The sequence below is a fragment of the Mus pahari genome, chromosome 6 (genome assembly GCF_900095145.1).
Source record: "Mus pahari chromosome 6, PAHARI_EIJ_v1.1, whole genome shotgun sequence".
Lineage (NCBI taxonomy): Eukaryota > Metazoa > Chordata > Mammalia > Rodentia > Muridae > Mus > Mus pahari.
The window spans coordinates 71,886,694-71,907,584 of NC_034595.1; the positions used below are offsets into that span (position 1 = coordinate 71,886,694).

The 20,891-nt window shown below is 39.6% G+C and overlaps 1 protein-coding gene across 4 annotated transcripts in view; it reads right to left on the minus strand.

Moving 5' to 3' along the window:
• Positions 1-20,891, minus strand: part of Nfyc (nuclear transcription factor Y subunit gamma) — a 68,562-nt gene that overhangs the window by 17,356 nt on the left and 30,315 nt on the right. For 3 of the 4 annotated variants that reach the window (XM_021199548.1, XM_029540289.1, XM_029540288.1), the window contains exons 2-4: positions 16,119-16,231; positions 7,494-7,565; positions 4,920-5,033 (exon numbers count right to left, since the gene is read on the minus strand). In XM_021199548.1, the coding sequence (XP_021055207.1) occupies positions 4,920-5,033; positions 7,494-7,565; positions 16,119-16,223 (291 nt within the window). In that variant the 5' untranslated portion in view covers positions 16,224-16,231. Of the gene's footprint in view, positions 1-4,919; positions 5,034-7,493; positions 7,566-16,118; positions 16,232-19,187; positions 19,226-20,891 lie in introns of those variants that run through there. The other variant, XM_029540290.1, reaches the window with a different exon arrangement.

The window sequence follows — 20,891 nt, forward strand, 5'->3', positions numbered from 1 at the left end:
TATTTATTTATTTATTTATACACTGTAGCTGTCTTTATTTGTACACTGTAGCTGTCTTCAGACACTCCAGAAGGGGGCGTCAGATCTTGTTACCGGTGGTTGTAAGCCACCATGTGGTTGCTGGGATTTGAACTCAGGACCTTTGGAAGAGCAGTCGGGTGCTCTTACCCGCTGAGCCATCTCACCAGCCCTTGTATGATCTTTTTAAAGGCCCTAAGCACTGGGTTTTGTTTTGTTTTGTTTTAAAAAAAAAAAAACAGGCATTTATAATTCAGTCACTTGATTTTTATGTTACCTATGGGTTTTAGTTTAGAAATTAAATTGCATTGCTTAATGAATAGTTTAATCTCAATTTGAGCCTGATTACTCAAGCCTGAATTTACTGTAGGTAAGTAGTGAACACAGGAGTCAGCTGAAAAGAATGTCAAAGGTGGACTTTCTCTTCAAGTCTGATATTCCCCTTCCTTTGAATAATAAAAATCAATACTTTTTCTCCCATATGATTTGTGTACTTTATTTAAAGTTTTAAGGTAAAAACAAACAACAAAAAGCAAAAAACAAAACCACTAAGCTCAAGTGAGTGATATAGTTAAGTATATATGGGAAAGTAAATTTTGAAATGTATTTTAAAATAGATCACTTTATGGCTGAAGTGAGAGGTATGATAAATTTGTTTTTCTTACTTTCTTTTTTTTTTTTTTTTTTTTTTTTCCCCCTTTTTCCACCTTCCCTTTCTCCCTCTTGCTCTGGGCCCCGCTTGTTCCTGGGACACACTCACTCCAGCCCATAGGGTTTTTTTTTTTTTGTTTTTTGTTTTTGTTTTTAAAGTATTATTATTTGTTTCTCATTATGGATGGTTGTGAGCTACAATGTGGTTGCTGGGATTTGAACCCATACCCTCCAGAAGAGCAGTCAGTGCTCTTAACTGCTGATCCATCTCACCAGCCCAATTTGTTTTTCAAGGCAGGGTTTCTCTGTATAGCCCTGGTTATCCTGTGGCCTGCTAAAGTAAAACTTTAACAGCAGAATTTAGGAAAAAACTATACAGGTACTCACTACAAACTTTATGTTTGAAACCCTTGACAATAACATAACAAGGAAAACCAAACAAACTCAAAACTCCTCAGCAAACTCTAGGTCCCACATCTTAAGCAAAGGGCCAAAAGGAGTGATGGAAATGTTCTGGGTTTTCCTTCCCTAGTATCTGTCATGGCCCCAAGCCACTGAAATGCAAATTTTCAATCCACCCTTCTTGCCAACTACCAACTTGATAATAAACCCTCCTAACCGAAGAAGGGCATTATCTTAAAGTCTGCCAGAACTCATCTAAGATGAACAGAATAGTATAGCTTTCTTGATAATGACACCTATTCATGCTAACTAAACAGCTCCCTAAGAATGAAATGAAGGAAAAAAATAAAGTATCTCCAAACACGCACAAAGACCTTTGTTAATTAATATATATTTAAATTGATCTCTTCTACCCTTCTTATAGTCCAGGTTAGCCCTGAATTTGAGAGGGGGGAGGGAGGGAGAGAGAGACTGAGGGAAGGAGGGAGGGAGGGAGGGAGGGAGGGAGAGAGAGAGAGAGAGAAAATATGCCAAGGATGACCTTGTACTCTAGAACCTACTTTCACTTCCCAAGTATATACCACCATGCCCATCTTACTGTGCCATCCCTCAAAAAAAAAAAAAAAAAAAAAAATTTTTTTTTTTTGCTTAGTTTGTTAGTTTGATGTTTCGTTTCGTTTTGTTTTGTTTTTTTCAGAACAGTTTCTTTGTGTAGCCCTGGCTGTCCTGAAATCACTCTGTAGACCAAGCTGGCCTAGAACTCAGAGTTCCATGTGCCTCTGTGTCAGGAATGCTGGGATTAAAGGTGTGCACCATCACTCCCTCTCTATTGTGCCTTCCTTAATATGTTACTCTATGTTAATATAGTCATTTCAGTGAAATAGAGAAATCTAACACTAACCCTACAGCTGAGGAAGCACTAATCATTATCATTGGAGGTGGTGCTTTAATATACACAAGACAGTTTTCTCTAGCATCTTTAATAGTTTTGAGTTTTATTGTATTATATGGAGCAGGAGTCTTTGCATCCTAAATCCTGATCCATTTCATGATATAACAGGATTTGTTTATATATTTCTGATGGGTTGCTGAGTTGTCTCTAGTTTTGAGCTATTACAAATAAGGTTGTTATAAATACAATATACAAATGAGTATGTAAGAATGCTGCATTTCTTCTGGATGCAAACCTAGGAGTAGAATGGCCAAGTTAGAGCAAGTATGTGTTTACCTCTTGCAAATTGTTAAGTAGGTTTTCGAGAGTGATTACACCACTGTATATTCTAACCAGCAGTAATTTTTAGATACCTTCTACACCTATACTTCCTAATCAATTCTGGTTGATTAGAGCAGTATTCACTGTGGTTTTAAGCTGTTATTCACAGATGACTAGTGATGTTGTACACCGGCTTAATGGCCATTACCTTTAAAACCCTTTGTATTAATTATAGAGGGGACAGAGTAAGATTGAGTGTGCTATGGTATGAGAGATCAGCAGCTTTGCTCTTTTCTTCTACCATGGATTGAACTCAGGTTATCGTGTGTGTGTGTGTGTGTGTGTGTGTGTGTGTGTGTGTGTGTGTGTGTGTGTCTAATGTACTTCACCTACCTAAGTCATTTTGCCAGGCCCTGCCATCACCTTTTAGGAGGGCTATTCAAGCACTTTCTTCATTTTAATCTGAACTGACCTAGACAGTAGCTTTTACAAGATTATATACCACCCCCACACATGTATCATACATACATACATACATACATACAAGATCATATGTACATATATACATATACAAGAAAGTGAGAGACAGTGTGCAGATACCGTGCACAACTTTTAAAACTTGAACATTTTTCTACAGAGGCCGGGCATAGTGGCACATACCTATAATCCTGGCACTCAGGAAAATCAAAAATTTCAGGCCTAGAGTTGGAGAGGTGGTTAGGAGAATGTTCTGTTCTTTCAGAGGATCCAAGTTTGGTTCCTAGCACCCACTTACAATTCTAGCTCCAGAAGATCCAATGCCTTCTTCTGGTCTCCACAGTATACATGTACACATGCATACAATATTTTTAAATAAGTAGGGGAGGGAAGATAATTCAGGGCGGCCTGGACTACACAAAGACCCTGTCCCAAAATTAAATAAACAGTAAAGCATATAAATCTTAACTTGTGTGTGTGGTATATGTACATGCACAGGCCAGGGACTGATATCAGAGTCTTCCTAAGTCTTTCTCCGTCTTAACTTTTCTTTTGAGACAGAGTCTTTCACAGAACATGGGACTCAATGATTTGGCTAACCTGATTGAAAACTGAGCTCCAGAGACCTGTCTCTTTCCTATCACAGAAGCAGACTACCATGTGTGGCTTTTTACATGGGTTCTGCAGAGGTGAACTCAGATTCTCCTGCTTACATGACAACTACTTTATCTACTGAGACATCTCCCCGATTCATGTGCCTCTTATTTCCCTGAAATTTACTGTGTTAACCAAACATGCCTCAGACTCCCCGTGATCATCCTGCTCCTGTTTACTGAGGTTGGAATTACAGGCTTACCCGATCATGCCCAGATACAAATCTTAACTTCTACTTAAAGTCCATCTGCACTAGCTACACATTCCACAAGCATATGATTTGTGTCTGTTTTGTACACTGCTGATGTACAGGGCATATAACAGTTCCTGTCACATTTTAGGTGTTCAGTAAACATAGAAATGAGTAGGCATATATATTTCCGCTTTTGTAGGTAAAGGAAAATGAAAAATTCATTGGCTTTATTAAAAACACTTTGAGTCCTCTGTGTCTACACATCCCCACCCCCTTTTTGCATCTGGAAAACCTTTCTTTTAGGACAGTGGTTCTCACCCTCTATAATGCTGCAACACTTTAATACCCCAACCAGAAAATTAATTCCGCCGGGCGTGGTGGCGCACGCCTTTAATCCCAGCACTTGGGAGACAGAGGCAGGCAAATTTCTGAGTTCGAAGCCAGCCTGGTCTATAGAGTGAGTTCCAGGATAGCCAGGGCTACACAGAGAAACCCTGTCTTGGGGGAGAAAAAAAATTAATTCCACTGCTACTTTGTAACCATGATTTTGCTACTGTTATGAATTGTAATGTAAAATCTGATGAGACCCACAAAAGGGTCTTGACTCACAGGTCCAGAACTGCTGCTCTAAGGGCTAGTGCCTAGCTAATGAGAAAGACTTTTGCGAACTAGTATCATCAAGGGTTCTACAGACAATATAAATACTGACTTGCTAGGTTAAAATAAAGACAGGTAGATCTGAGTTAAAGGTTAGCCTGGTCTTCATAATGAGTTCTAGGCTGGCCAGAGTTACATGGTGAGGCCCTGAATGAATGAATGAATGAATGAATGAATGAATGAATGAATGAATGAATGAATCAATCAATCAATCAATCAAACAAAAACAAAATAGTTAAGTAAAAAGAGAACAAAAGGAAACAATTTCAAGGATGGCAGACAAGGAACAAAAAATAAATATTTATGCAGTGAGTGAGACCTTGAATTCTTTTTGGGATTGTCTTTTCCCGACAGCTCTCAGTTTCCAACAGAAGTTACATCAAGAAAAAGGCAAACACTGGATGACTTGAGCTTTGCCTCTCTGTAGGTGCAACAAGTAAAGAGTGTGCTCCATCACTAAGCTGTGAAAACCTTGTGAGAACTGTAAACTAATAATCTTAGAAAGGAAATACCATCATTGTATCTACAAAGTATACCTGTGTTTCAACAGAGAAAGGTCACAATTACATATCAGCTCGGCAGAGGTCCATCAGTCCAAAGCATGGGAGAGGAAAAGTTGCTTGCCCTAGTTTTGCCAATGTGAGTCTGCATTACCTGAAGAGTTCGACGCTTGTTATCCTCTGTGTGGATCCAGGCTCGAAGAGTCAGCTCAGTGATAAAAATCTGGGCTGCCTTAGCAAACAGCACAGGGGCTTCTGCACTGATCATCTGTAAGAGATTATAGGCCTGCACTGTTAACCACCAGATAAAGCATTCAAGCCAGTCAGCCTCTTGCATTGATGCCAACCTTAGACAAGAACTAAACTAAAGTGGTAGCCTCTGGAGAGCCCCGAGGAGGAGTACAACATAGTACCTATCACTGCCAGTCAAGGCCTGGTGTTTACTCTTGGCCTTGATCAGTGCCTCAGACCATGCTCCTCAGATACTTGGTTTTCCTGCCTCCACCTCCCAATGCTGGGATTACAGAGATACCGGTGCTTACTCTTTAACCTTCCCAACAGCCTTGCAAAAACAGTAGAATTTAAGAAAGTAAAGTGATGTAGAGCCAGCAGGTAGCAGAGTTTGGATCTGAATCCTGAGAAACCATTGAGAAAAGACAATGAGCCTGGGCATCATCATATCCGGATAAAATCTCATTCCTCACTTTTCTGGCTTTAGTTTTCTCAAACTTAAAAACAAAACAAACTTTCGGTGTTACTGAGGGAAATACGCGGGGGTAGCCAGGGTATCCAGCACAGTGCCTAACATGTACTAAGCTGTCTTAACAGGTTTGACTTCAACTGAAGCTGTAAAGAGCAGCTGTAGATAGAGTTAAAGATATATAAGATGAGAATGGGGATCTTGGTTCTACCAACACAGGTGGTCGATTCATCTGTGTGCACACTTCTATAGCTGTGTAGTGTGTAGACAAGGTGGCACACACCTATAATACCACACTCAGGAGGCAGAGACAGGATAACCAAGAGCTCTAGCCAAACCTGGGCTATATAATGAGGTGACACCTGTCTTGAACAAGAAGCAAGCAAGCAAACAAACAAACTCACTCACAGAAGCTAATAAAAGGTAAGAGCTATATGAACTGTTAGTTTTCCTTGCAAATTCAAAGACTTTACACATTTTGAGAGGTAAAGAGTCAGAGCTATTCTTCCCTAAGAATCATAATCAGAGGTAAACTTCTAGGAATAAAAAAAAAATATTGGGCTGGTGAGATGGCTCAGTGGGTAAGAGCACCCGACTGCTCTTCCAAAGGTCCGGAGTTCAAATCCCAGCAACCACATGGTGGCTAATAACCATCCGTAACAAGATCTGACGCCCTCTTCTGGAGTGTCTGAAGACAGCTACAGTGTGCTTACATATAATAAATAAATAAATAAATCTTAAAAAAAAAAAAAAAAATATTGGCCAGGGAGTAATCCCTTCACAAGTACAATTCGCTCATTGCTTGTTTGTTTTTAAAATGATCAAAATATCAGAAAGGTGCATGTGGTAGTTTGGAGTGAAAATGGCCTCCATAAGGCTCATATATTTAAATGTGGTCCCCAGTTGGAACTCTTTGGGAAGAATTAGAAGTGAGGCCCAACCCAGGAGGTATGTCACTGGGGGCAGGCTCTAAGGTTTCAAAGCCTGCATCATTCCAGTCTCTCTGCCTAATGCTTGTGTTTTAAAATGTGAGCTCCATCCCCCAACAACTGAAGTGGTAGCTGTCCCTGAATCTGTTGCCTGCCTGCGGATCTCATTCCCTTAACTGGACACCATGTCTGGCCTCTGTGGGAAAGAATGCACCTAATCCTGCAATGACTTGATGTGCCAGGGCAGGGTGAATACCCAGGGAGGGCCTCACCCTTCTCCGAGGAGTGGGGGTATGGTGGAGGGGCTGCAAGGGGGGAACTGAAAAAGGGAGCTGTGATCAGGATGTAAAGTGAATAAATAAATAAATTAATTAATTAAAAAAAAGTGAGTTCCAGCAAGGAGGTTATAGTGAACACCTTTAATCCCAGTACTCAGGAGACAGAGGGAGGTGGATAGCTGAGTTCAAGGCCAGCCTAGTCTACATAGAGAGTTCTAAGACAAGTTAGGGCTATACAGAGAAAATTTGTCAGGGGAGTGGAAGGGGGCGGAGAATAAAACAGTGAGCTCCTAGCAGCTGCTTGTACCATATCTGCCTGCCTGTTGCAAGCTCCCTGACATAGTGAACACAGATTCTAACCCTCTGAAACTATAAGCCCCAATAAACACTGTTATAAACTGCCTTAGTCACAATGTCTTATCACAACAACAGAGAAGTAACTAAGGCAATGCAGTATCATTAGAAATTTCTTACAGCTCAGGTGGTTTGAGATTGTAGCAAGTGCTGAGAGGACAGCAGTGCTCTGTTGAACTGACGCATGGGAATGTTTACCTTGTGAGTCAGAGGTAGCACCTGATCTCAAAGCAAACACTAAGTATCTTGGAGGAAAAAAATTCCATGATATCCCAATTTTCAAAGAAACATCATTCAGTAACTAAAACTATTTCATTTAAAGTTACTTCTATTTTACATAAAAGCCAAATAAAGACACAAGTAACATAATATTTTTATTTCTGTTAAACCTTGAGCTATAGAGGAATGATCAGTACTTATAGTTTTAGCTCTAATATGAACCTAATATAAAAATAATGTGAATTCACCTTCACATCTTCATCCAGCTTCATAATCTTCTTAATACGAGCCAGTGGAAGTTCCTGTACTCGGAAATCTTTCTGAAATGAGCAATAAGAGGCACATGAGTGTGGAGTGGCCAACAAATCGGCTGAGCACAGGCACTGGCAGACAGACTGGGACAGATCCCAGATCAGGAAATGCAGCAAGGAAAGAGAGACAGATAAACTAACAAAACACAAGCTCTAAACAAAATTCTTCCTTAGCTCTTGCAGAGCTCCAAACTCTCAGACTGCACTCATGAAGGAAAGCCAACCACTAACGGGTTCTTTGCCTCTGCTTAGAAGTTGTTCAAGTATCCCCTCTTCCTTTTCTGGAACCAAGTTACTAATCTACAACAAGCAGATTAAAATAAAATTTTTCCTCCGAGGCATTCCCTGTCCTGACAGTTCTTTTGAGTTTGTCTGAGACAGGATCTCATTCTCATTACTGGCCTCAAAGTCACAGAGCTTTCCCTGGCTTGGCTGCAGTTCTCTATTCTGTAGGGAACCTGAAGATGAGGGTAAATTCAGCAGCTGCTGTCTAGAATCAAGACTGCTACTTACTCCTTAAACAGAACCGGGATAGGGAAAATACACTACACTGGCTAGGATTTAAGAGAGGACTTTTTTGAGTGTCACCACTCAATTTATGTGCAATTTAAGCCTCACCCCCTTGCTTTATTCTGAAACTACTGCTATTTAAACACATGTCCAAGAGTGGATATAATTCTAGAAATAAAAAATAACCTTGAAGAGAAGACATGGTGAGAGTGCTAAAATCAGCAATATATGTGCTGAAGTTAGGTATCTCATGAGTGTTCATATGGACATGGCTCTCTAAACCCAGTATGATCACCTGGGTATCTATGTTATCATGTTATAGAAGGAGGAAATATTATTTGAGTCTTGATAAAAATTAACAAGCACAACTAGATTTTCTTTTCTGAAACAAACAGAAAACTCTTAAGTATGTGTCAAAGAAGGCATTCTAGAAAAATATCACCAGGTTTCTCAGAATCCAGTGACTAGTGGGGTACGGAAAGTATGTGTGTGGGGGGCTTTATAGAAGAAAAAAATTAGGATAAACTATCTAAAAGATATGGTGGTGCATGGCTTTAATCCCAGCACTCAGGAGGTAGAGGCAGGTGATCTACTTGAGTTTGAGGCCAGCCTGGTCTACAGAATGAGTTGCAGTTGCAGGACAGCCAGGGCTACACAGTGAAACCGTCTCAAGCAAGCAAACAAACAAACCAAAACATTAAACCGAACAAAAAGTACAAGAACTGGTGGCATAGAGGAATACCTTCAAGGCAGAAACTTAAAAACAACCCCCCCCAAAAAAAAAAAAAAAACAAAAAAAACCCCACAGGAACCAAAAAACCCAAACGTCTCTCCACAGACCAACAAGCTTCCTGACTACACTCAGCTCTACAAACTCAAATATGACCTTTTGATCTTTTTCTTTCCAAATTCGGTAACATTCTCCATGAAGTCTCTACTATAACTAACCTTGGGAGTGGTAGAAGCCAAGATATCTAGTTTATTACAATTTTACCGGGAGATAGAAGATACTATTTCTAACCTTGCCTCTGCTCCTCTTTCATTTAACTCATTCCTACAGCCCAACCTAACCTATGGCACCTATAACTACGTGAATGTGCAACCCTACCCTATTCTTAAGGAACTTGTGATTTGCCAAAGACAGTCATATCAAAACCATTATACAGTCTCTATCTTACACTAGAGAGTATAAAGTCCCACGGAGACACAAAGAACCAGCTGTCAAATTGGGTCTAGGAGAAAAGAAGAGTTGGGAAAGGTTCCACAGGAAAGGTAAGATAGAAATTATGTGTAAGTGATACATAGGCTTGTGTTCTCACAGAGAAAGTAAGCACCAATACCACTTGCATGCAGTGTGAGACGTATGACCTGAGAGCAAAGGATAGCAAGAGAAAGAGGGAGTTGGACTGGAGGCATTTTTTTAAATGTCTAATCACTGTTTTGGTTTTTTGTTTGTTTGTTTGTTTTGTTTTTTTGTTGTTTTTTGTTTTTTGTTTTTTGGTTTTTCGAGACAGGGTTTCTCTGTATAGCCTTGGCTGTCTTGGAACTCACTTTGTAGACCAGGCTGGCCTCGAACTCAGAAATCTGCCTGCCTCTGCCTCCCGAGTGCTGCGATTAAAGGCGTGCGCCACCACGCCCGGCTATGTCTAATCACTGTAATCTATCCTTTGCCTTCTTACTAGTGTAGCACATCACACAAGATGATAATGCTACCTACTCAAAAATACCAGAGGGAAGGGATGTAACTCTTAAAGCTCTCCCTGGATACATACAGCACATGATCATAAGAGTTAGCTCTCTTGCAAATGTACTGCCATTTGTCATTTAATGTCATCTCCACAGATTTTTCTAAGATTACATAACCAAGGCCCAGAGTTGAAACACACACACTCTCTCTCTCTCTCTCTCTTTCCTCCCTCTCCCAAATCTAAAGGCCTTTCTAGACTACCGTGGAAGTCTATAGTCCCAGTTTTTTCTAATTGTCAATATAAAACTATCTTATAAATATTTACATTAACACACAAAGGTTAATTCTGCTTTCAGCCTTGATCACAGAAGCTCTTTTAACAGTGGGTAATTTGTAATCAGTCAAGTGCTGAAAATAATTGACTGATGGGTATCTCTCCCTCAATGAAACATTTTATCGATCCTTCAAAGACTCAGGGAAACTGTGGTAAAAGGGTTAAGAAGAATATAAGAGCTTAAGGACTAGGAGTAATGCTGTGGGAAGCTGCCTTCTGGATATGACATGGCTGCGGAACTCATGAACTGACAGCACCTATGGTTACTTATAGAAGATTTGTAAGATCAAGCCAGTCAACATTTCATCATGGACAAGAGGGGCTCGTGCAGATCCAACTCCAACTGTGGAGCTGAGGGCAGCTGCAGAAAGGAGGGTCATTTTTCTTGGGAGTAAGGTCACTACTAGATCACTCAAGTTTCCATGGAAGACTCCACACCCATGCCCATGTAGGTAAAACTGGAAACAGTGACTTAGTTCTTTTTAAAAAGGCTATGAAGGCGAAGGGGAATGTTCAGGGAGGTCTAGAAGCACAGAGAGGGGAGATCTGGGGTGGATATGATCAAGATACATTGCATAAATGTGTGAAATTGTCAAAAGAATTTTTTTACAGATTTATTTTTTTGTACATACTCATGAGTATCTGTGTATGTATATGTCACATGTGTAAGACTGCCTGAAGGGGCCAAAAAAGGGCATCAAATTCTCTGTAGCTAACCTACCCAACCTTTTTCTTTTGTGAGGTCTCATGATCCCCAAGCCTTGAAGTGTCCCTCTCCAAAAGGAAGTATGTGGGGGTTGCTGGAAAGAGCATAGCTGCTCTTTGCAGAAAACACAGGTTTGGTTCCCAGCACCACACAGCAGCTCACAAGCATCTCTAACTCCAGTTTCACAGGACCTGAAGCCTTCTTCTGACATCCACAAGAACCACACATGTTACCACACACATTGCACACATACATACATACATACATACAGGCAACACAAAACACTCATCTATATAAAAAATATTGAAAACATTTTTTTAAAGATGCACTGTGTGAAAAATAGATCGTAACAGGGAGCTCTGTCAGGGGTGAGCTTAACTGTTCCTGACAACAGCCGAGTTTTCTAGACTTCCATTCCAGCTTTCTAGATACACATAAGAGCCCAAGGTAAGTTTGCAGAAAAGGAGGTCTCTCTACTCCAGCTTACTGAATCCCCACACTGACTTGACGTCAGCAGGCAGCGCTGGGAGAGCGGACAGCATTGACCCCTCTCTCTCCCAGCTGACTCAAGAGGAAGAATTACCCAAACTCTTCCTCTGCTCTTTGGGAACTGGATGAGTAAACTGCAGAAGACTATCTTTGAACACTCTAGTGCTCCTAACTATAGTCTGAGAACTACACTTAAATTACTACTGTGTTACAGCGCCAAATTTCAGGAGACTTGAAATTACTCAAGTTGAAAGCCAAAGAAAAGTCAGTAGTAGGTTCTAAGCTACACTACAGCATCCCGAGCTTTAAGTAACAGAAATCTCTTTTTACTAAGCTCACTGGGACACTCCAGAAAGTCAAGATTCTCATCCTTCTGAAAGTAATAATTTTAATGGTTGGCTTCATTTTAGAATTGTCTAGGGGAAGCTTTTGAAAATCAAGTTGCCTGCACTCTGCTGCTGACCGACACAATAGAACTCACGAGTAGAATCCTGACATCAAGGTTTTTTTTATTGTTTTTTAAAAAAATTCCCTTCATAACTATCATCAAGAGTGAGGATTAAGGGCCACTCTGTAAGTCTGCAAAGCACGGATGTACAGAAAGAGCTTATAGCATTGGGCCTACATGGGTTGTTGTTGAAGAAGGGTCTCATCACGTCGCTCTGGTTGGTCTAGCACTACTATGTAGACCAGGCTGACTTTGGACTCACAGAGATATACCTGCCTTTACTTCTCCAGGGTGAGAATAAATGAAGCTACCATGCCTGGCCCAGGACCTGCTTGTTTTAAAGATTTATCTTTATTTTACGTGTATGAGTATTTTCCCTGCCTGTATATCTATGCATTACGTAATTTCCCGTTCCCCAGAGACCAGAAGAGGGTGCTGTATCCCCTAAGACTGAAGTTATAGACGGTTATGAGCTGCTGCTATGTGGATGCTGAGAGCTGAATCCAGATCCTCGGGAAGAACAGTCAGTGCTCTTAAACTCTGAGCCATCTCTTTAGTCTCCAGGGCCTGACTTTTAACAGTCTGTCAATCTTCCATGTTCTTGCTTGGTTACACGACTTGACTGTCACATTAAAAATATCAATCAGTCTTCCATGTTCTTGCCTGGTTATATTTGGTTAATATGATTTGACTATCATGTTAGAAATGTCTTTGTCCAACCTAGAAGTGTTCAGCATGAAAAGATGGAACTTTAAATGATTTGATTACTAAATTACAGCTACCTGAAGGTTGAACCAGACATAGAAAGTCAGTCAGGGGAAGACTAAATTTCTCAAGAATAAGGATCCTCACCACTTGTCCAATCTACTCCCCCAAAGACTAAATTAGCTTTCTCCTCTCCACTCTAAAAGAGGTCCTGATGATTATAAAACTCAATGACAAGATGTCCATTATGACTTTACACAGTGCTAAATGCTTGTAATTCTAGTGTTTGGAAAGCTGAAAGGACCCCACCCTCACCCCACAGAAGAGAGGGACAGAGGGTAGAGAGAAATCTGGATTTTCAATAAGACCCCGACTTAAAAGAGTATGAAAAATCTGTTATTAACTGTTCCTAGAGTCTAGGTGAACAGGAATATGTAATGTTTTATGTAATCACTGAGGGGCATGATTATTTGCTAGAATTTGTAACCAACTTCATCCCCATCTGAGTAATTGGATTTATGGACAATTACAGAGCTTTTTAGAGTACAGAACAGGAAGGTCAAATTGAGATGAAAAATAAATTGCTATTACTTGATTCACACTAAAATGACTAAGGACAGGTATGTTCAATACATCATGAAATATACCACCTGTCAAAGTATAGTTACTTGCTTTGGAACAACCAGAATCTCAATTTAAACACACACTCCTTTTACAAATATTCTTGTTCTACTTATACTTGTATAATTTATGCATAATAGGATTTTAAAAATCTGCTCAACATTTTAAAAGGATCTGACATATTTGGGAAAGTCTGCTACCAATTTGGTGTGGTGACTTCTGTAATTCCAGGCTTTAGGAGCAGACACCGAAGGACTACTGCAAGTTCAAGGCCAGCCTGGTCTACACAGTGTAAATCTAGACTGATCAGGGCTGTGTAAAAGATCTTGTCTCAACTCCCTTCAAAAATCTAATATTAAGTACCACTGAATCCTGGAAAAATACACATGCTGCAGAGGCAGAGGTAGAGTCAGAGAAATATAGGCCTTCATGTGCTGCAGGCCTGAGAACTAACCACAGGTCTCACTCTTAGAAAGGAAACAAGCACCCCAACCCTCTTGTGAAAAACTGGAACTAACACTGCTCTGTACTAAGTCTGAAGGGAGAAGTCTCTGGCTCATTCAATTATTTATTATGCAGTTATTTTATGTCAGTCATTTTTCCAAGCAGATGTTACAGCACAGTAGAGATCTAAGGAATTGAGATACATGGGAGATAAGTTTATTTAAGTCAATGGAAGAACAAGTAAAAACAACTTCCTTCTTCCATTTCTTTCTCTTCACCTACAAAACTAGAACCAGAAGGGTACTCATACTGCACCAGCCTGATCTAAATCAAATAAAGCACATAAAATCAAATAAACACAACCACTAGATTATATATGTGATGGCTAATCTTGGCTGTGAACTTTACCGAATCTGTTATCAACTAAAATACAAACTGCTGGGGTAGTCCTGTGAAGGGTTTTCTTGATCAGAGTATTTGAAGCAGGAAGACCCACCGTAAACTTGGCACTTTCTGGTAGCAGCCTACACAAAAGTACATGGAGGAAAGAACCTTTGCCTTTTGTCTGTTTGCTCTCACTGTTAATGGCTAGTTCATCCAGCTACAACATTTCCTCTGCTGATATGAGAGCCAACTTCTTCATGATTCCAAGCAAGACTAAAGCCCAGAGCCCTCCAGGCCTTCAACACCATTACTGGGTCTGACTGAGCAACTGCCAGATTCTTGGCTTCTCCAGTGTTAAGTCTCTCACTGTTGGACTACCTAGGTTGCATCCTGTAAGCCAATCTAATAAATCGTGTTTATGTGAGAGAATCCTGATTATTAAAATTAAAGATTATCTTCCAAAAATCTGTGCAAAACACCCTAGACTTCTGACTTTATAAATTTCATTATTATGCCCTCTGTTTCCTATATCTGAAACAGCATAGACAGAATACTGAAAAGAAACTTCTGGAAATCCATTATGAGCACAGGCCACTCAGAGAAGGTCCAGCCAAGCTCAATAATACAAAACCCCCTTTATGTGAACAAACACCACCCAGTGGTACATTCAGAACATTAATTACCCCCATGTTAATACCTGATAAATACACAATGGGTACTCAAGAGTACCAAGTTAGTTTAATTTTTTACTTATTTACAGTCTGTTTTATGAGAACACACCTTCCAGGAAGTCAATGATCTAGTCTGTTGAGTGTTATTACTAGAGTCACAAAACACAGCACAGAACAAAGTGGGTGAAAAATAAGAATTTGTTGAGAAAAACAAACAAATCAATCTTGTTTACCACTAAACCTAAGTCATTAGCTCCATGTCAGGACAAGAAATCCAGCATCTGATCTGCCAGAATGCTGATACTGCCAAGGCAGCAACGGCACAAGACACAGGGAGTTCCTTCCATACTTGCTAAGACACCAAACTGAATGTTCTTCATAAAAAACATGACAATGCATTCTGAAAATACTTCTGTTTTATCGCACCTTTCTCTTGCTGCTACCTCTGTACCACATACTGCATTCCCATCCCAATCTTTACCATACAAATCTTTTTGTTTTTCCTCTAAACACACGTCTTTTCCTCTAGGACTCCAAGCCTTTGCATGTGCTCTTTTTGCTACCTAGCATAGAACTATTTCCCCATCCCATCCATGTGGCTAGTGGTCACTCATATTTTAAGACCCAATAAAAATAAACACACTGTTCTTTTTGTTTCTTATTAAATTTTATCAAAGCTCAAGTTATCAAGTTGGTAGCAAGTACTTTAGCTGCTGATACATCCTATATGCTAGTGTTTAAAGCCTTCTCTAGCTCAACCACAGAAAAACAGGCACTACACTGTCTCCAAGCCTCCCACAGTACATTCCCTTTCATTGCTTCAGGACTCACCACTATGACTGTGTCCTTAAGTACTGAGTGAATAGCTACTGAGTAATATTACTCTAGTTGCAATAAGAAGATGGCAAGCTCCTTAAAAATATGATTATATCTGATTTTTCTATGTTCACAGTTATCAATAGAAGAGGATTTTAGCGCAAAGGGACATCTGTTAGTCTATGAGGTTTGTTTTTGATTTGGGGGTTTTTTTTTTTGATCACAGTTATGAAAAAATTGCTATTGGCAGTTAGTGAGCAAAGGGCAGGATGTTGCTAAACAACCTAAAAAACATAGGCTACACGCTTAGAACAAAGATCCCATACTGAGAAACCCTAATCTAAGTATGTTTTAACTAAGTGTATCTAGTACTGTATAAGTGCTAGCTCACAGCAGATCGCCTGCTAAATAAGCTGTCCAATAGTTTTCATCAAAATTATAGAAATTTGGTACAGCCAATAAACTAGGCTATAGCTAAAGAAACAGGCTGAAACTACCATAAGAAGGCACCATCTCTGCTTCTCTCTATAGGCTAAAAGCGCAGTTTCACATGAGCCTGTCTCCAAGCAGAACATCTGAACAGATAGCTACTTAGTCACAAACACGCCTCCTACAAGTTAAATTCTATTTTTATTTCCCAACATACAGGTCAGGAATACACTATGCCTTTGTGAATATGCTTGAAAATAAAAGTACCCGTGTCTTGTTTCTACTGATCTGCTTTAGAAGCTCGTTGTTCTTCCTTACCACTGTTAGGTTTCGGATTTCTTCCATGACTCTGGGCCAGAAGGACTGGAGGCTTTGCTGGGCATCACTGCTGCTGGTACCGCCAAACCCTCCTTCTGTGGACATTTTCACTACTGAAAACACACACAGACACAAAACACATTAGAAATAATAAAGTCATACTTTCTGACCAGGTTAGCTATTTATCTTTCCTCAAATGTTTCCACTGGTTTAATTGTTCCATTCAGTGTTAAGGTCTGTGCTGTGTTGATAGGCTTTCTGGCATAGGTTTATTACATCCTCACAGAAGACATTTGAAGCAAAATTTTCCTAGATTACATCACAGACTATCAAAAAGTTCCAATTTAGCCGGGCGGTGGCAGCGTACGCCTTTAATCCCAGCACTTGGGAGGCAGAGACAGGTGGATTTCTGAGTTCAAGGCCAGCCTGGTCTACAAAGTGAGTTCCAGGACAGCTGGGGCTACACAGAGTAAACTCCCAGATGGCGAGGGCTACACAGAGAAGGAGCCAGAGGAAGAGTAGTAATGTGAATCATAAGTTAACTTCCCATGGGAATGTCTCCACAGAATGGGAAGGCATTCTGTGGTCCAGTCCAATTCATAATTTTCAGCATCATTCTCTTCAAAGCTCTCTAAGTTATCCATAGCTGCTCATACTCCATGCCACAGCCTATAGCATAGGGGATTGATGATAAACAGAGAACAGAAAGCTAGAGTTTTGGAAAATAACAGTAATAGTCACATTTATTAATTTTTATTTATTTGTTAGACATTGAAACAATATTTCTCTGAGTTTCTGATGCTATTACTCCTTCTGATTGCCAATAAATCTATCTTAAACAAGAACACTGAAAGCGCTAAAGGCACAACTGGTAATTAAGTGGGTAGTATGAAGTCTCTGAGCTGAAACTGAGCACTCCCTAATAGTTTCATAATTCCAGCTTTGCTTTGGCACAATCCCAAACACAGTACACCAACAATGAGAAGCTCTAAAGATAGTTGAAGTCATAATCCTACTACGTATGAGGCGGAAGCAAGATGAGGAGTTCAAGGTCAGCTTTGGCTAAACAGTTTGCCAGCCTGTATTGCATGAAACTTTGTTTTGTTTGTTTTGTTTTTCTTTTTTTAAAGAAAAAAAGGGGAGGATGAGATGGTTCAAAGGGTATTGGTAAAAGGAAGGAACTGCTTCTTCAAGTTGTCCTTTGACTTTCACATTTGTGATGTAGCACACACACATACACAGAAAATAAATGTTGAGGGTTAAAGAAAAAAGATAGGTGAAAGAAGTGGAAGATTAAAATCATGATGAAGAGAGGAAGGTCAGAACCTACATTTTTCAAACTACTTTGTAATGTAGTAAGGGAAATGAAAACATTCCCTTAGTAGCCAGAACTGCAAAAAATATTGTAAAGCTAGTTAAAAACACTTACCTGGCAAGCTTTTAACTTAAGGACAAGGAACTTTGGTTATCTAATGAATTTCTATTGTAGGGAATTACTTGAAACTGTCTAATATCCCAGTGACAGGGCACTGGGAAAGTGCTATGTAAGCTATTTAGAACTAATTCTGCAGGGTTAAAAGAAAAGTACCAGAGCCAGGTATCACATGAGCAAACTTGTAACGCACCTTCTTTCATTCTGCCTCCCAGGAGGTCTCACTATGTACCTCTGGCTGTCCTGAAACTCACTACGTAGACTAGGTTGGCCTCAGATCTGCTAGAATTAAGAGCATACTAGGATTAAAGGTATGAGACAATACACTAGGCTTCAAATATGTAACTTCCTAGGCTTCATGTATGTATAGCTGGGCAGGCCATTCTCCACTAGCAGAGTGGAATGGCTGGTAAATCTAGGATGCTTAAGTCATGCTAAATGTTTGTTTAGGACTACATAACCTACCTGGCCCCCCTACCCCCACTTCCTTTCTAAAGAAATGAGTGTGTACAGGAAGGCATGACAGTTAAGACTTCAAAGCAGATTTCATTCTGGTGTAATGGCATTAGTGGATGATGATGTAATGGGAAAAATGGTTGAAGCCAATTTCTGATGCTGGAGGGCTATAAAGAGCTCTATACATCAACAGGAACTCTTTAAGTATCTGGGAAGCAATGTGATCTTAAGAGTTTTTGGAAAGAGTTAAAAAGAGGTGTTGAATCACAAATGGAAATGACTAGATAAAAATCTCAAGTCCTAAATACCTACAGAGATCCCATTCAACACAGTTCCATGGCACTTCACTTATTACCACAGGGCCTATATTATACTTCAAATGTACGCAGAACACAGAAATCATTAGAAAAAAAAAAATGTTTTAAGACAGTCATTGCACATGGTCCAGGCTAGCCTAGAACTCTACATATCCAAGAACTCTACATATCCAAGAATGACTTTATATCCAAGTGCTAACATAAGCATATGTGACCTCATCTAGTTCATGTGATATTGGGGACCAAACTCAGGCTTGGTGTTTACCAGGTAAACCTTCAACTGAGCTACATCTCCAGCTCCATGGAAAGAATTTTAATTTAGTTCTATTAATAATTTCCTATGAAATATTCATGACAAGAGAGTGATAATCAACCTTTTGTTAAACAGGCAAAAATGTTAAAACATTTTTCTAGCCAGATGTAGCAGTATTCATCTGTAATCACAGCCTTTAGGAGGCTGAGGTAAAGGACCAAGTTCAAAACTAGCCTGGGCTATAAAAAAAAATATGATAGTAGTGATGAAGAAATGGGTATGTGGTTCAGTGGTAAAGCATTCACATAACTCTGAGTTTCTTACTACCACACACAAAGCTATCATATTTAAAGCAAAGTATGGTGGCTCATACATATAATCTCAGCACTTAGGGTCGGAAGAAGGATTATCTGGAGTCCAGAGGTCAGTCCTGGCTACTGAATGAGACCATATCTTAAACAAACAAACAAAACAAAAAACAGAAAAACAGAAACAATCTAACTTTTGTTGCAGGGAACCATGGATAGGTGTGATCTTAGCACACTGCTGTGCAGACTGTTACCCAGTTAAGAGAGGATCCATACTGCTACTAGTAATGCCTTTTCCTTTACCTGCTGTTGGTGACTAGATTTCACTGGAGCGCAGACACCTGTGAGATTTAAAATTTGGTAAAGCTTTAACTGTTTCCTTCAAAACACATAATATATTATAAGGGTACATGAACTGGCTTTAAAATTTACACTGTATCTCAAGCAATATAGCTCATAAAACTTTTGTTTTCAGTATTTATTCACTGAAGTATAATTTAATATTAAAGTAACACAGACCACCTAACTATAAACACAAACTAATTCTGCTGGCTAAATACTCAAAAGGGAGTGGGGAGGAGTAACCTGAATTACTATAGTAATTAGAGTACATAGACGACAACTGAATTGATCTTGCTACAAAATTAGCTCATTTATAACCTCTACACTCCATGGAAAATCATGCAGGGTTCATCTGGGTGATGAAACATACATTTAAATTAGAAGAATTATTCCTAATACCAGCATTTAGGAGGCAGAAGCAAAGACTGGGAAAGTTTAGATCAACCTGGGCCATATAATGAGACCATGTGGGAAGTTAGTAGAAATTGGGAGCTTTAGGATTCTTTTCATTCTATGTTGTCATTGCCTACCACTGGATAAAGCTATTTATATAACAAACACAAAGATAAAACTGTCTTTAGACCAAACACATTAACTTACATCACTTTTATGAAAAATGCAATATAGAATTTCTCAGATTTAATTCATTATTGATATTCAATTTATTATTCATGTTCATTAATTACTTTTTAAGTACTTGAATAAGACTTGTTTAATGAGATGAAGTACTTAATAGTCATTTCTGGAAGTATTTTCAACTCCCAATATCTATTAATTTGTCTGATTTTAAATTAACTGATTTTAAAAATGGTTTCCTTTCCAAAGCTCTGGAGGAAAGACTCAAAGTCCATCATGAAAATCTTGTTTCCGTAATGCTCAAATCAGACTTCTCTAAATATCCTCAACCTAGTAGTACCTCCTTGAGTCTGCTGCTTGTATGAGACATCTCTGGTTCCCTCATAGCAACTAGCACATGGTAAGGTAGCTACTGTGATGGGCAAGAGTCATTGAGCAATAAAACAGCTTGACCTGAGAGACTAGGAAGGACTGCCTGAATAACCAAAGAGAAGTGGTTACATGGGAATCTCAGAATAAAGGATCTTCCCAGGCTGGTAAGGTGACTTATCAAGCTAAGGTGCTTCCCTTCCTGAAACCTATGACTTGGTAGTGTGGCACACAAATCTCCAGCAATTGGGAGGTATAGACAGACAAATCTCTGTTGAGTTTCAGACCAGCTAAGCTCTTTAAACTCCGGTGGGAAAAATCCATGTGGCTTGCAACCAACCCCCTGTTAACTCTAGCTTCAGAGGATCTCTTAAAAAACAAAAAACTACCTGAGATGAACTTCATATAAAATAATAGAAAGGACCACACACATCCAAGAACTTTGTCTTGGTAGCTGTAAAGCAGCTGAGGATGCAGGAAGCACAGGATGCATGTCTTTAACAACCATTAATCATTTTAACTTAGAGCCTCCTTCCAAAAGGCACTTAAATCAAACTCTGGTAAGGAGGAGGAGCAAACACCTCTGGCTGGCTTAAACATTATCAATAAAGAAAGAAGCTGCAACCTGGCTTAGTGGTGCAGACCTACAATCTCAGCAAGAGGGAAGCCTGCAGCAGAAGAATGCCGAGTTCAAGTCTTGCCTGGGCTACAGAGAGAGTT